At 40.9% G+C, this 14,143-nt stretch overlaps 1 protein-coding gene across 1 annotated transcript in view; it reads left to right on the top strand.

The window, feature by feature from the left end:
* Positions 1-1,043: 1,043 nt before the first annotated feature.
* Positions 1,044-14,143, top strand: part of LOC118686463 (uncharacterized) — a 58,016-nt gene continuing 44,916 nt past the window's right edge. Inside the window, exons 1-8 of the mRNA XM_036382691.1 lie at positions 1,044-1,209; positions 1,439-1,539; positions 1,875-1,944; positions 2,992-3,122; positions 4,801-4,889; positions 6,041-6,140; positions 7,490-7,533; positions 9,227-9,304. Of these exons, the coding sequence (XP_036238584.1) occupies positions 1,044-1,209; positions 1,439-1,539; positions 1,875-1,944; positions 2,992-3,122; positions 4,801-4,889; positions 6,041-6,140; positions 7,490-7,533; positions 9,227-9,304 (779 nt within the window). The remainder of the gene's footprint in view (positions 1,210-1,438; positions 1,540-1,874; positions 1,945-2,991; positions 3,123-4,800; positions 4,890-6,040; positions 6,141-7,489; positions 7,534-9,226; positions 9,305-14,143) is intronic.

Below are 14,143 nucleotides of genomic sequence, written 5' to 3' on the forward strand. Positions count from 1 at the left end.
CAGACAATTTCCAGAAGTACTTATTTATTTTTAACATGGCTATTGTTTACATCAGTAAAACCCCCTCTCATCATCAACACGTACTTAGCATTGTCAGTGTTACACCAAACGTTTTATTTTCCATCACTCTTGCAAAGACTCCCAGTTTTAGTATTGTATCATTTGCAAGATATAATTCAAACCCACTTGGAATAGAAGTGCACTTGTTAAGGAAGGCCAAGCTGTTACTGTGCCAGAGTAGCAGGTAAGACTCTGGTTCAGGCACAGCCTCGTTGATGCCAGACACGGAGGATTGGCTCTGGAGCACCTGTACACGATTAGCCCTCTATGCAGACACCCAGAGACAGCCTCCAGCTCAGACACCAGGAACTCGTTCCTCCTTATACACGAGGGAATTTCCTGCCTTGGTGACACTTTCCTCACGTCCACAGACTAGAAATTCAGTCCAGCACCCGAGAAACGCTGTAAGTCAGAACTGAGACGTGCACAGCCACACAGAAAGCCTTATTCTTTAATAAACATATTTTGTATTTAGGCCAGGAGGAAAAGGTTTCATAAGGACTCCATAACCGGACTATCTGACACGCTTCTGGCGTTATCCCGAGCCTCATGAGGGGGTTTCCACTGCCGAGGCTTTCCCCGACACTCCGCCACACGCTTCGGAGCGACACGGCTGCGCTCGCCAGGCCCGCAGCTCCTCGGGGATGCGACAACCCCGCCACTGACCCTGTCCAGCACGGGGCCGGGCACAGCCCGAGCCGGAGAGGTCCCGTTCGGACACTGCCCTACAGCTGACTGGCGCCATAAGTACACCACTGTATGAGTACTGTCCATCACTGCCCCACAGTTTATACTGGCACTATGAGGACCGCGCGCTGCGGCCGCACACCTCCCAGGGCTCTCCCCCGCGCACCCGGGGTTTATAAACTTTCTCCCGCCCCTTTTCCCGATCGCCTCCGCAGGCCCCAGCTCCTCCCCAGCCTGTGTTAGGCAGTCTCAGCCGGGGCGGTGCCCGTGCTCCCGCTGTTCCCGCTGCCCTCACCATGAGCTGCGCTGCGCTGCTGGCGCTGCGGGGTCCGCGGCTCCTGGGGGCCGCCGCCCGCCCGCCCCCCTGGAGCCGCCGGCGCAGCGCGGGCTGCGAGCCCCCGGCGGGCGCCGCGGTGCGCATCGGCTGCGCCTCGGGCTTTTGGGGGGACACGGCGGTCGCAGGTGGGCGGTGGGGCGGCAGCGGCTGCTTGGGGGGCGGCCGGGAGACCCGGCGGGGCGGCGGGGACCGGGGTCAGCCCGGCGGGCGGCGGCCCTAGCGCCATAGAGAGCCCCGTTGCGCAAGCGGCCGGGCCGGGGCCGCCGCCGCACGCCCGGGCGGGGCCGGCTCCGGGGCTAGGGCCGGGCACCGGGGTGTACCGAGCTGATGGTGCCTTCTTGCCTGCCCCGGCAGTGCCGCAGCTGCTGTACGGAGGGAAGCTGGATTTCCTCGTCTTCGATTACCTCTCCGAGATCACCATGTCGCTGCTGACGGCTGCCAAGGCCCGCTCTCCCGTAAGTAGAGCCGGTGTCCGGCCCCAGCGTGCTGGGCTCGGCCGGGGCGGGTGCGCTCCGGTACTTTGCGACCTCCCGAGCTCTCCTTCAGCACAAATCGCGCCCGAAACCTGTTTAAGACATACCTGGTCACAGGGACACGGTTTCTTAAGTATACTTTTTATTCGCATGTATTTATTTGCATCTGGTGGAAGTGTTTGTGTCGTTTCCCATCGTTACCCAAATGATGGTATTATTTGAGAGGTAGGTCTTCTTCCCTGTTTTCTGTGTTAACCAAGGAGAGGGGTTGGGTTGACCTACCTGTAAGAAATGGTTACAGCTCTTAATTATTTCAGGTTTTAGGTTACACTCCGGATTTTGTCTCCACTGCCATGGCTCCCTATATAAACGATATTCACAGGAAAGGTATGCTACTCCTTGCACGAGTTTCTGTGTTAATTCAGTACACCTGCTTAGGAAAGCAGGCTGACAGAGTTGGGGCTGTTCAGTCTCGGGAAGAGAAGGCTCTGGGAAGATCTTGCAGCACCTTGCAGTACCTAAAGGGGGCTTGCAAGAGAGTTGGACTTTTTACAAGGATATGTAGTGATAGAAGAAGGGGGAATAGCCATAAGCTGGGGTATATTTAGATTGGATGCTAGGAAGAAGCTCTTTACTGTGAGGATGGTGAGGCACTGGAGCAGGTTGTCCGGAGAAGTTGTGAGTGCCCCATCCCTGGAAGTGTTTAAGGCCAAGATGGATGGAGCCCTGAATAACCTTGCCCATAACAGGGGACTTGGACCTAGGTGATCTCTAAGGTCCTTCTAATTCAAACTATTCTAGAATTCTATGAAAAATCCTATTGTAATTGATGTGGGGTACAGGTCTGATGGTGAAATTGGGTTGATTTAAGGTATTTGTTACAATTGCAAATACATACATATATTTCCATGTGTTTCTTACTGTAGCTTCAATCTGTGAATGGTAGATTGCTTTGCAGATCTTTTTTAAAACGTGAGAGCTAGATGTTTTCAAGGTAATTTAAGTTTTTCAAAATTCCCACATAGTTCTACAATATGATTACATAGTTCTACAATATGATTTTCCACTGATTTTTTTTGTTTGTTTGTTTACATTAGTAAAACTTCACAGTGTCTACTACTGTTCCTGTCAGAGGTGTTTGATGGTGTCTACCTCATTATGTGTGTCTTTCTGGTCACTTTCCATTCATAAAGGATAGATGAGAAGTATCTATAGCAGTTATTTTTCTCTGAACAATTTTGTACTGGCTTATTCTGATCCTTTCGCAGGTTAAATGTGGTTTTATTTTAATGTGGTTTTCATATTTTGCTTGACTGAATGTCTGTTACCTTGCGAAGATGATGCCTTGCTTGTGCTTCAGCGCACTTTTTAAAGTACAGGTGATTGATTATTGATGTTGATGAACTTTATTTGCCTTTTTTTTTTTTCTGTTAGGTGTTCGTGTCATCAGTAATGCTGGTGGAATTAATCCACTTGCTTGTGCAGCTGCCCTTCAGGAGGTGGCAAAGAAAGCAGATGTTGATATGAAAATAGCTGTTGTTGCTGGAGATGATCTGATGAGTGAGGTATTTCACTTTGTTTTAAGCCTTAGTAGCTCAAGTCTGTATAGCGTGAAGATGGCATTTACTGTCCCATAGGAACCTTGTGTGTCTCTATGCACTCACTAGTCTTCTGCTATCAGGAGTATTGTTCTTCATAGTCTTTTGGGTTCTTTTAGTGCATAAATAGAATTCTTGGCACATCTGCTGTTTGGTATACAGCGGGGGTGAGTTTTATAAGGTTCTGCATCTTCTGTTTAGCTTTTTAAAGCAAAATGTGGATCTGCTGTAAGGTCTGCCTGCTCTTCAGGAGAAGCTATTGCATGCAGTTATTAACTGCTTCTGTCTAAACTAGGTAATCATGCCAGTTAATTCTTCTGAATGTGGTGTAGCTACCACACATTCAAATGTTTATCCCTTCTAGCTTTTTTAGTGGTTTACAGGCATTTCCTGATGGTACTTTGTTTATAGATACTTGGTTTTCTGGTTTTAAGTAATTAGTTTACAGCCAGTAAGGTAATGTTAAGTGAGAGGATTGAAGTTCAAATATAAAAAAAAAAGAAAGGTTAAATACATGGGATTTTTTTTTTTATTTAGAGAATTAACTTTATCTATGAAATCTGCAAAAAATGTTGGCCATACCTGAAAAGCTACTGGGAAAAGAGTTTGTACACAATAGTAGTTAAGAGAGGAGAGGTTTGCACTGTGGTTAAATCTCTGCCTGTAACTTGGAAAATTATTTATCTGCATAGGATCTGTTACCTCTTGCATGCTCTTGAATGTGGAAGATCATCAAGTAAGATCCTTCATTTGCAAGTTATGTGTGGTGCTTGGACTTCCTTTTAAGAAACTTCTGCCCTGCTGAAATTACTGTCTGTGGGCCAGAATTTCATTACTGGTACACCAGTGGTTGTTATTTGAGCTTGTTATGGGCATGTCTGATCTGAAATGCATTGTTTTCTGTGCTGTTGCCAGTACATAACCTACAGGAACAAAAAGACACAGCTTTTATGGTCTACAGACAACTTCTACTGTTGATACATGAAACATGGTAAATGTTACTTGTGGTTTGGAGGATTTCAATAATTTAGAATAGCAAATTAGTTCAGAGTGGAAGTTTGGGGTTTTTTCCCTCACACTAGAGATCCCACCTGTAAATTAGTATTTACAGTTTACATGGATGTTGTGTCTATGCATTCACTGTCCCCTCAATCCACTGGATTGCCTAGCTAATGCCTAATTCATGGTCAAAACCACACCCTCCCCTTGCCCCTACTTTTCTGGAAACACAGCTTATTCCAAGTACCATATGAAGCTGCAGGATTAACCTTGTTCTCTGGCCGTGACACCATTGCAGATGTGGCAGATACATTTCTGATTGCAGGGTTTGATTTATTTAGTCCTACAGCAATTAAAGGCCATTTAAAGCTTAGGAAATACACCAGATCATTGTTGTTGGTCGTATGTAAATGAACATTACATTCTTTAAAGACTACCTTAATTTTCTGCATGCTGGAAAAGTTGTGGTTAAAAGTGTATTTAAAGCTTTTAGCCTGATTCAACTGATTGGTATTGTTAATAGTTTTAATAATTATACTTGGCTTAGAGTTGCTATGAAGTGGATCTGTTGTTTGATACTAATGAGAGGCAACAGTACAAACTTCAGAATACTCACAGCTTGTGTGTTCTGTTTGCTTTCTAACAGAAAGAGAACTTAAAAGGAGCTGGTATCACCGATTTAGAGAGTGGCAAACAATTTCCAGAGAATATTCATAGCATGAATGTGTATCTTGGGTGAGTTATTTTAGCAAGGGGTATTTATTATGAACAACTAATTTTAACACATTGAATACAGGAATTTGTTTTGCTTTGCAGTTAGAACTTCTTAGTAGATGAGGTTCACTTTTGAATTATTCAGGCAACCAGAAAAAAAAATTATAACTTGTAAGTTTTAGTTATAACCTTGTAAATTATGATTTCTTAGCAATACACCATCTGTGAATTATCAGATTTTAGTTGAAGCCAAAACAGTGTTAGTTCAATTACAACAATTGCAAAAATGCTTTTTCATATGCTGAGTATTCTGTTGCAGAATGGAGTAATTTACTGTGCTGTCACTAGAGAAGTGCAAACAAGGAATTCAAGTACTGGGATGTGGTCAGTGCTGTAGGAGGTTCTGTTATGTTGTGCTGAACTCTGTGTCAGGCTTTGTACCCTTGAAATTTTGGTAACCAGTTTTTCAGGATGGTCACTTGTTTTGAAAGATCTCCCTTCTCTCCTTTATCATGCTTAGGGTTTCCATAAGTCTGTGAATGCAGGTGTTCTAGCTACCTCTTTGTGAAATCACATTTTCATTGTCACCATCCACTTCAGATGAATGAATGTGAATCAGGTCTAGTACAGGGAGAGGACCAAGAAATGAGACAATGGTATCATGCATCTCTTCCATTTGATCCTGGTGATCCCATTCTTGCCCAGTGCTCTTGAAGTTGGACAGTACTGTGAGTTCTTAAATTACTTAGGTAATTGACCTGAAAGGTTTAAAATTGGAGGGCTAAGTCACCAGGCTTTGTCCCTGAAGAATGTTCATCTTTATACACTCATCTAAAACTTAAATGGCTAATGAATCTCTGAAAAGCACTCTTTTCTGTAATTGATGATAGAAATGTCCCTCTCTGTGCTTTATTCAAGGAAGTTTCTATGGACATTAAGAGAAGTGTTCCAGTTATGTTATTTAGGTACCTGAATTTGATAGTGCCCTGATGACTGCTCTTTAAAATACTCTTGATGTACATACCTAGCCACAGGTTGGTTGCTGAAGTAGATTTTACTGATTTTTTTATGCAATTTTTAAGTGTTTTTTAGCCTCTGTGTGTGTCAGGGAACTGCTTTTTAAATGATGCTTTAAAAGATGAAAGTACTTACTGCTGTGTTGTCTTTTTTAGAGCAAGACCAATAAGCAGAGCTCTAGACCTTGGAGCTGATATTGTTGTGACGGGCAGATGTGTTGACAGCGGAATCGTATTGGGACCACTCATTCATTCTGTAAGTACAAGTTAATTTCCAAACGCTAATGAATATATGGGAGTGAACATTCAGCAGTCATTGTCAGACAATTTTTGTTCGTTATGAAAATGTAGATACTAAATGAAAAATAATGAGCATCTGTATTTTTTTTCCTTAGGTACGTGAAAGGTTGTCAGCTTCCACTTCTCCTAAATTGATAGCTGGCATACCATTGAGCTAGAAAGCATAGGTGAAGTTCAGGAAGTCTTAGCCTCTTTGACCAGTATTTCACTCTTACCATTTGTTTTGGATTTTTTTTCCCTTGCCTTTCTGCTAAGTTTGGTGTGCAAGTATATTTTTCTTTGCCACAAAGTGTTGATAGTAGAGCTCACTCTGACTGGGAGGTAGCTTGTGAGGTGGTTTAAAACACTGGGATTTTTTGTTAAGTGCGTAAGCAGTTTTGTTTAAAGTAGTCAAGTTTCAATGTAGCATTTCTGAAATTCCTTGAAACTCAAAAAAATTATACAAGCATGGTTGTTTTCTGGAGTATTTTTAATAGATTTTAATGAACTTGTGTGAAGGATCATACATGGTCAAATACAGAAGCTTTCTTTTGGTGCATATTTAAAAACATAGAGTATGTGTCTAGTTAAAAACATAATTTCTAAGACATCATACTCTTTTGACTTCATGCATGTCAAACATTGCCTAATTATTTTCCACTTCTAAATTCCGTTATGACTTCTTACTTTATTCCTAATTGTTTACGTTCTCAAAATAACAACTGTCAGTGTGTATTACCTACTCCAGAGAGACCTTATCTAATTTATGTAGGAAAGGTTTTAGGAAGATTTCTGCAAAGTGCTTAATAAGAAACAATTACTGTATCAATTACACTTATCTACTTGCTTGCAAGTAGAGCTCAGGGAAAAGATTCTAGTTAAAATTTCTAGTTAAACAGAAAGCATGCTTCCAGTTTTTGAGGGTGACTGGTAGTACTCTGGGAACTGATAATTTTCAAAGGTTGAAGACACACAGTGGTTTGTCCAGGTGACACAAGATAGGTATTATACTTGTAAACCTGTAAGTTGTGCAGTTTTAAGTAATACGGATGTTGCGCTTTCAGTTTTTTAAAGAGGGTATGACTTTCAGAGTTTAAATTTGTTGGGCTGTGTCAATAGGAGGAAAACTGAAATGTGTCAGAGGTTTTTTTTTGCTGATTTGCTGTATAGGAACTCAAATTCATGTACAGTGCCTGCCAGTTATTGTTATTTAGATTTAAAATATATCCAACGCATTGTTATTTAAAGCAATGAACTTACTGTGTGCAGTTTTTTGTACTGTATGAGACTTCTGTGCATTTAAAATATTTGTGTTTTTTCTTCTAGTTTGGCTGGAATAGGGATGACTATGACTTGCTAGCTGCAGGAAGGTAAATGATATTAGAAGAAATGGAGTAAATCTGTATTTCATATCATAATATCAAGATACCAACTTTTTCAGCACATACTAATTTTTCATATTATCGTTGCATTAATTTATTTGCATGTTTTTGTTAGGTTTTGAGGTTTTTTAAAGGCTCACTTACTGCTCTCACTTAGAATTGAAGTTACAGAAATTTCATTCTGGAACCAGCTTAAAATAAGAAAGGAAGGGTTGAAAGATTTTATTTAACAGCTTAACTTTCTCTTGCTGTTCATTTTGTGTTGAGAGATGAAATCTTATAGTACAGGCCACTGATTCCCAGGTTTTTCTGTTTGGCTGCCACTGTTGATAATTGGGTTGGTCACAGGGCCTGTTCTGAAAGATGCACAAAAGCAGGTTTGGTCAGAAGGCAGCATCCTGGTATGGTTTTGTTGAAGCTCAGTGTCAGTGCTCCCACTTACAAATCCTTGCTGTAGTCCTAAGGTTAAGAATGTGATTCTGAAAGGAGTAGAATTATGCCTCCTAATTTAATGTTGTGCATAATTTATCTGAATTGAAGTCCTCATTAACGAGTGGTTACTTAGCCTGAGCACACTCTAGTGTTAGTGTTCTTGAACTTCTGCTTGAGGAAAAATGTGGAGAGAAATTCATTCAGGCTCCACTGAGTTGGGGATGACAGAGATGAAGATTTTCCCCATAATTCTGTTAAATAGTTATGGACTATTAATAAAGCCTTGATCTAGGCCTTATTATCGAGTGATGCAAGGATGTTCTGGGAGCCCAGTCCTTCTGGGAGACAGAGTGCCCGAAAGCCCAGTTAGCTCGTGGCTGTCGCCACAGGCTACCCTTTTGGAAGCTTGGTGATTGTCAGCTCTTTAGTGATTATCAGCTCTCTTAGGATCTCAGCTCTTTGCTTGCTTGCTAGGGTGCCCTTGGCTGAGGCTGAAGCAGATGCGAGAGAGGAGAAGGAGAAGTCCTGGTGTTCCACAGCGATGGTTTATTGGGGAGACTGTGAAGGGTCCAGCGACAGTTCTTCTTCTGTCGAATGGGCTAAACCAGCCCCTTTTTATAGGGTGTAGGGGGATCCAAACTTGTCCAATAGTAAGGGTTAGGGAGAATGACCTGTGAGGTTACAAGGATAAGGCTAAGGGGCGGGGGTTTGGAGACAGGAGCTTATTTTACTGTCTCATCATGACTCAGCAGTTCCTACTGTAAAAGTCTCAATCCTCCATGGAGCTTTCCCAAGCTCTATGGAGTCTGCTACAGACTGTCACAATCAAATATGAAAATAGTAATAGGTAATCATAATACATTGTGGTGAATATATAATACATGGAGGTGAGATTTTCTGTCTCTTCATTTAAAAGGGATCTTTGTCTATTTAGTTACACAGCGCAGACTACTAAGATACTGAATTTAGATCAAGATTTGAAATGACTAAGAAAACTTGGTTTTAAGTGTAAGGTAATCTTCTAGGTATTAATTTTTTGTAGGAAAATTCTTGCAAGAATTTGTCCTTTAAATTCTGTATTCGTCTTTCAGGATCCCTTGTTATACTTAATGTATAATTCATAATTGTGTTAGATACTTGTGGAGGAAAATAGCTTTTAATTTAGCTCTATTTCCATCGTATTTTAAAGCTGGATTTGTAAAAATTGATTTTTGCATTTTACTTAGTTACTTTAATGCCATTTTCCCAGTCTTGCAGGTCATCTCATTGAATGTGGTGCTCAGTGTACAGGTGGAATATTCACTGATTGGCACACAGTACCAGACTGGTAGGTAAACTTGATATCAGCATGCATGTTTGTAGCAGACCAAAGATGAGGTTTTCTGCCTGTATCTGTGTTGTGAAAACTGCTTCTACCGTTTTCTTTTTGGGGACACAATATGGGCCTCCTGATATTTTGCCGCCTCAGTGTTACTTTTCTACAAGTCCTGTTTTCCCTTTTTAAGTTTTCCTTTTTGGTCAGACAGGGTCTTTCTTTTGTTAACTTCAGCAGATCTTGAAAAATAAATTAGCCCTTTGATTATTTTTTTTCCCCTTTAAAACTATTTTTTTTCTGTTTCCTTCAGTATCCTCTGCTTTTTGAAAAGATTTATTATTGACTTTCATGTATGATTGTATCAGAAAAGACAATATTGATGTTTTGGATGCTGTTACAATAGTCTTCAGTTAGACGAGAGATGCTTGCTGGTCAGTCAAAAATTTCACATAATTTGCTTCGGTAGGTATGAATATATGCCATAGTTCAGTGCTGCTGAATAAACCAATGAACACAAATGTGTTGGATGGTCAGTCCTTCCAGAAAATTCTGTGTGTCTTGTGTTCAGAGCTATTGAATTAGAGTTACATGTATGTGTGTTGTTCTGCCTGCTGAGGGAGCCAGCTTTTTACCAACCTGTTTTTAAAAGTAGTTGGGGAACACATTTGCTGCTTCTGGCTGTGGTTACTTCTGTATTTATTGGGATGAGAGGGAGGAATCTTGTTGTGTGCTGTATCATGAGAAAGGCAGGATGAAGAGCAGCAGGGAGGTGCAGGAGAGAAGAGTGCTTTAATGCAGTGTGTTCCTGCACTCAGGCTGACTCTGGTCCAGCTTGGTGACTGTGCCCTGCTGTCTGAAGGGACATAGGGTTCCCTGGATTTTTTTTTTTCTCCTTGTCTTCTCTGCTTCTGATTCAGAGTGTGATCCTAAAATATGTGTGCTGCTTTTCTGAGTTCCTGAGCGCTGCTGATTAAAGGTGAATGCATGTATGGCATCGAAACAAACAGGATTGGGCAAATCTTCTCACTACTGGAAGGCTACTGAACAAACTGCACTCACTCTTCGCTGTTGTATTCTGTTGAAATCAAAGGAGAGAGTTTATAGTAACAAGTTGGTTTGGAAATTTATAATTCCTATTCTGATGTCTTTCCCAGTCATTTAATTGTGCTGCATCATGAAACTTCTTAAAATCTTTTGTAACTGCGACTCCAGAAGACCTTACTTTATAAAAGAATTAAAGTGAAAAAAGAGAATAGTAATTTTCTTATTAAAATGTTTGCTAGGTCTTTATTTTTAAGGATTTTTCTGTGAAGAGTGTCCATCTGGCTTTAAAAATGAAAGGAACCTTGAATATATTAAGCTATTGTGAGCTATTGGAGTGGGAGTAGCTCATTTTACAGAAGAGTTAAAGTACACGAATATGCATAGCTAATAGTTTTGTATCTATCAAAAATCACAGAACTTTGTCTAAAATCATAGTAGACTTGTGATAGCTGACTGGTACTGAATTGAATCTCTGCTAAAGAACATAGGGGTTTAACACCTGATACTGCTGTTACCTTGTCCCCTTCGATATGTGTACATACCCTGAAACTATACATGGACAGTTGTATTTGTGCTAATATAACAGTTATTTATTTACCTTCAGTTTAAGTCTGCTAAAAAGTTTGATTATGGTGCCTTAAACTAGTCAGTTTATTGGCAATTTTTGAGTCTTAGACATGTAATTGATTAAATTCTTGAAATAAAATAATGTGACACATCAGCCTGTATGATAAGCTGCTAAAATCAGTCAAAACCAGAATAATGTGTGAGCTTTGATTTTAGGTTTTCAGATGTAGAGTGGAGATCCACTTCACTAACTGAAGTGGAATTGGGATCCAACACATCCACTTAGAATATGGGGAGAAGGAGGACAGGGAGAAGATTATTTGGATAAATTTTGGCTTCCTGATGAATAGTAGTTGTCTATATTTAGGCCCAAAAGCATGGAGGGCAGATATTATTAATACTCTTGGGATGCAGAAAAATGTGCTTTCCATTTAGTAGTTTCGAAGTAACCTGTTCTCTCCTGAGTTCTAAGAAATTTGCTGGCTTGGGTTTTTTGTTGTTTAGACAGTCTGAATCTGTTTTCAGATAATGCATTCGTAATAATGTACACTAATGACATGGTGTCTCAGTAGTGACCAAAACATGCCATACCTGCAGCCACTAACTAACTATATTGCAAATAGGTCACCAGAGCTCTGACAGAGTTTGCAGAAGTTACATGACTGTGTCCATTAATGATTTCTCCCTCCTTTAGAAAAAATGCCATTTTTAGCAGTCTCCTGGAAATAAGTGAAAATAATTTAGATCTCAATAAATCATTGTGTCTGTGGTACCTAATGTTAAATCCAAACCAGCCCAATTAAATTAGTAAGTAGGAGGGGGAGGAAGCCAAGTTGAATCTGTGCTTATCATTAATGTGCCTTTCACATAGGAGTTTCCCACTCCATGAGAGTATCTCTGCAGCCCAAGAACAGAAAACCCATCCCTTGCACTTAGTGGTGTGTGGAAACTGAACACTGGAGGGCAGCCTCTCTCCTCCTCACACCTCACTGCGGAGGCTGAGCTTCAGTAGCCTCCAACCAGGGTCACTTTTTGGACTGTCCTTGGGGTTTTTTTCTCTCCAAGAACAGTAATCTACAGGTCTGTTCTGTCTAACAAGGACTGATGGGTATGGTTTTTTTCTAACGTGTAAACAAAACCCAAAGAATTTGCTGCATTTCAGGTTTATAAAGCTTATCTGTCTATTGTTTATGCATAAGCAGAAATAATTAACTCTGTAAACAAGAGTACTTTAGTTAATCTAAATGAAGCCAGGCAAGTCAGAGCTTACATTCTGTGCATTTGCTATAATGTCTCGGTGAGTATTGAGGCACTGGAATGAATCCACTTCATCTATCCAACATACTTTAGTTGGTGGATTTTTGATGTGGGTGGGGGGGTTGTTTGTTTTTAATTTTCTTGAAATGTTTGATGCAAATACTTCTGGGAACTCAATTCCACTGCAAAAGGGTGCTTTGAATCTCATGAATAGTTGTGTGGGCATTTAATGGTTAATTACTAAAACCTAAGCTATTCTTTCATTTCCTTTGTTGTCTCCTTAAAGTAAGTTTTTAATGTAAAACAAGTGAAGTGCGTGTTCCAGCTTGTGACTCTCCAAGTTACTTTAGTTGATAGAAGCTGAACTTGCTTGCTTGCTTTGTGTTCACCTAAGGCATTGGGATTTGTGCTGTGTCTATCTCCTTAGTGCATTTGACTTATAGGTGGGAATCTTGAAGCTGTAAGGTTTTGTCCAGTTTTCAGGAAGACAGCTATGTAGAGGGGATACACGCTGTTTATTTTTCCAGTGGGAGGGTGGGTGCTTGACTCTTCTCTTGTGTGAATTCTCTGATGTTTAGCAGAGAAAATGCAAGAAACCATTAGTTCATAGTCTATAGAAAGAGTAATGTGCGTTCTTAAAGTCTGATTTTAAGTTAGTGTTAACAAAAAGGGCACTTGCTCCATTTCTGTTATTTGTGTAGTAATACACATCAGCAGAGGGTCAGCAGAAGTCATAATACATCACTGCTCCCTATTTAATGTCTGTTAGCAGACATTACGTTACATTGTCTGCAGCTTCCAGTGGGGAATTCATGTCGTGTGTGAAAATGAACTGTACTGCTAGAACTACACTGATAATTCACAGATCTCTATTTAATTTCATTTGTCCCCAGACATTGCTGTCTCTTGCTATTGTTTAGTGCCAGTGGGTGATTAGTACATTGTTTTGTTTTGTTTTGAAATGCAGGAGAGAATAAACTAAGGCTGATCAGTAGATAATCATTTTGAGGAGATGATAAACACTGACATTTTGCCCTAAGCCAAGAGTGTACATTGGTTGAGACTGCATAATCCTCTGGCCTGGGATGACCAAAAGGGTAAGTCAATAGCTGTAGACTCTTAAGGGCTGGATCCAGATTTCTTAATTTGGGACTAGAACAAAATCCAGCATGCAAGTCCTATTCAGCAGTGTGGAATGTTTTTTTTCTCTGTAGCACCATCTATTCCAGGCAGGTGAGAACACCAGGCAGCTGGTCTGTTTAGCCTGAAATTTTCTGGCCATTAGAAATGGAGGTACAAGACACAGAAATGCCCTAGTCAGAGGGGATAAGTGATGCAATCAGTAAGTCCTGCCTCAAGCAGAATTGCATGTTAGGAAATATTTTGGTACCTACACATGAGGAGATGCTTATACCTTTACTTTGTAAGTTTGTGCTGATCTTGCCTGATGTATTACTAGTTTGGAACCTGTTGTCAAAACACTGCTAGAAGTGGTAGGAGCTTCTGCTTTTTGGCTAGTAGCATTCTGGTTAAAATGCATAGCTAAGGAGTTGAGAAGCTTGGCTCAGAGCTCTCCTTGGTGTGACATTCACTGAGTCACGTCCCAGGCAGCTGCTTTAGCTGTAGAGCTAAAAGTTCACACCACAGCTTACTTGGATCCTGGTTCACTTCCACCGTGCATTGCTGTGGGGTTTTGTTTTCATTCTTGCAGCAACTTCCCCTGCAAGTAAATGTACTCTGCTCTCTGTCCCATCTTCTGTTGCCAGTAATCTCCATTGAGCAGTAGTGGCTAGAATGAGGTACTTGAGGGATTTGACACTTTTGATGGGAGAAATACATGTTCCATCTCAAATGTCTCTCTCCCTGAGCCAAAGTACTGGTCATGGATTTTACTTTCCTTGTAATGCAAATGATGTAAGAAGTATGGCAAAACAAGGAGGAAGTTTATCTTGATGGCTCCTCAGAGGCTTCTGAGTAGTGTTC

This window comes from Molothrus ater, chromosome 4, assembly GCF_012460135.2.
Source record: "Molothrus ater isolate BHLD 08-10-18 breed brown headed cowbird chromosome 4, BPBGC_Mater_1.1, whole genome shotgun sequence".
Taxonomy (NCBI): Eukaryota; Metazoa; Chordata; class Aves; order Passeriformes; family Icteridae; genus Molothrus; species Molothrus ater.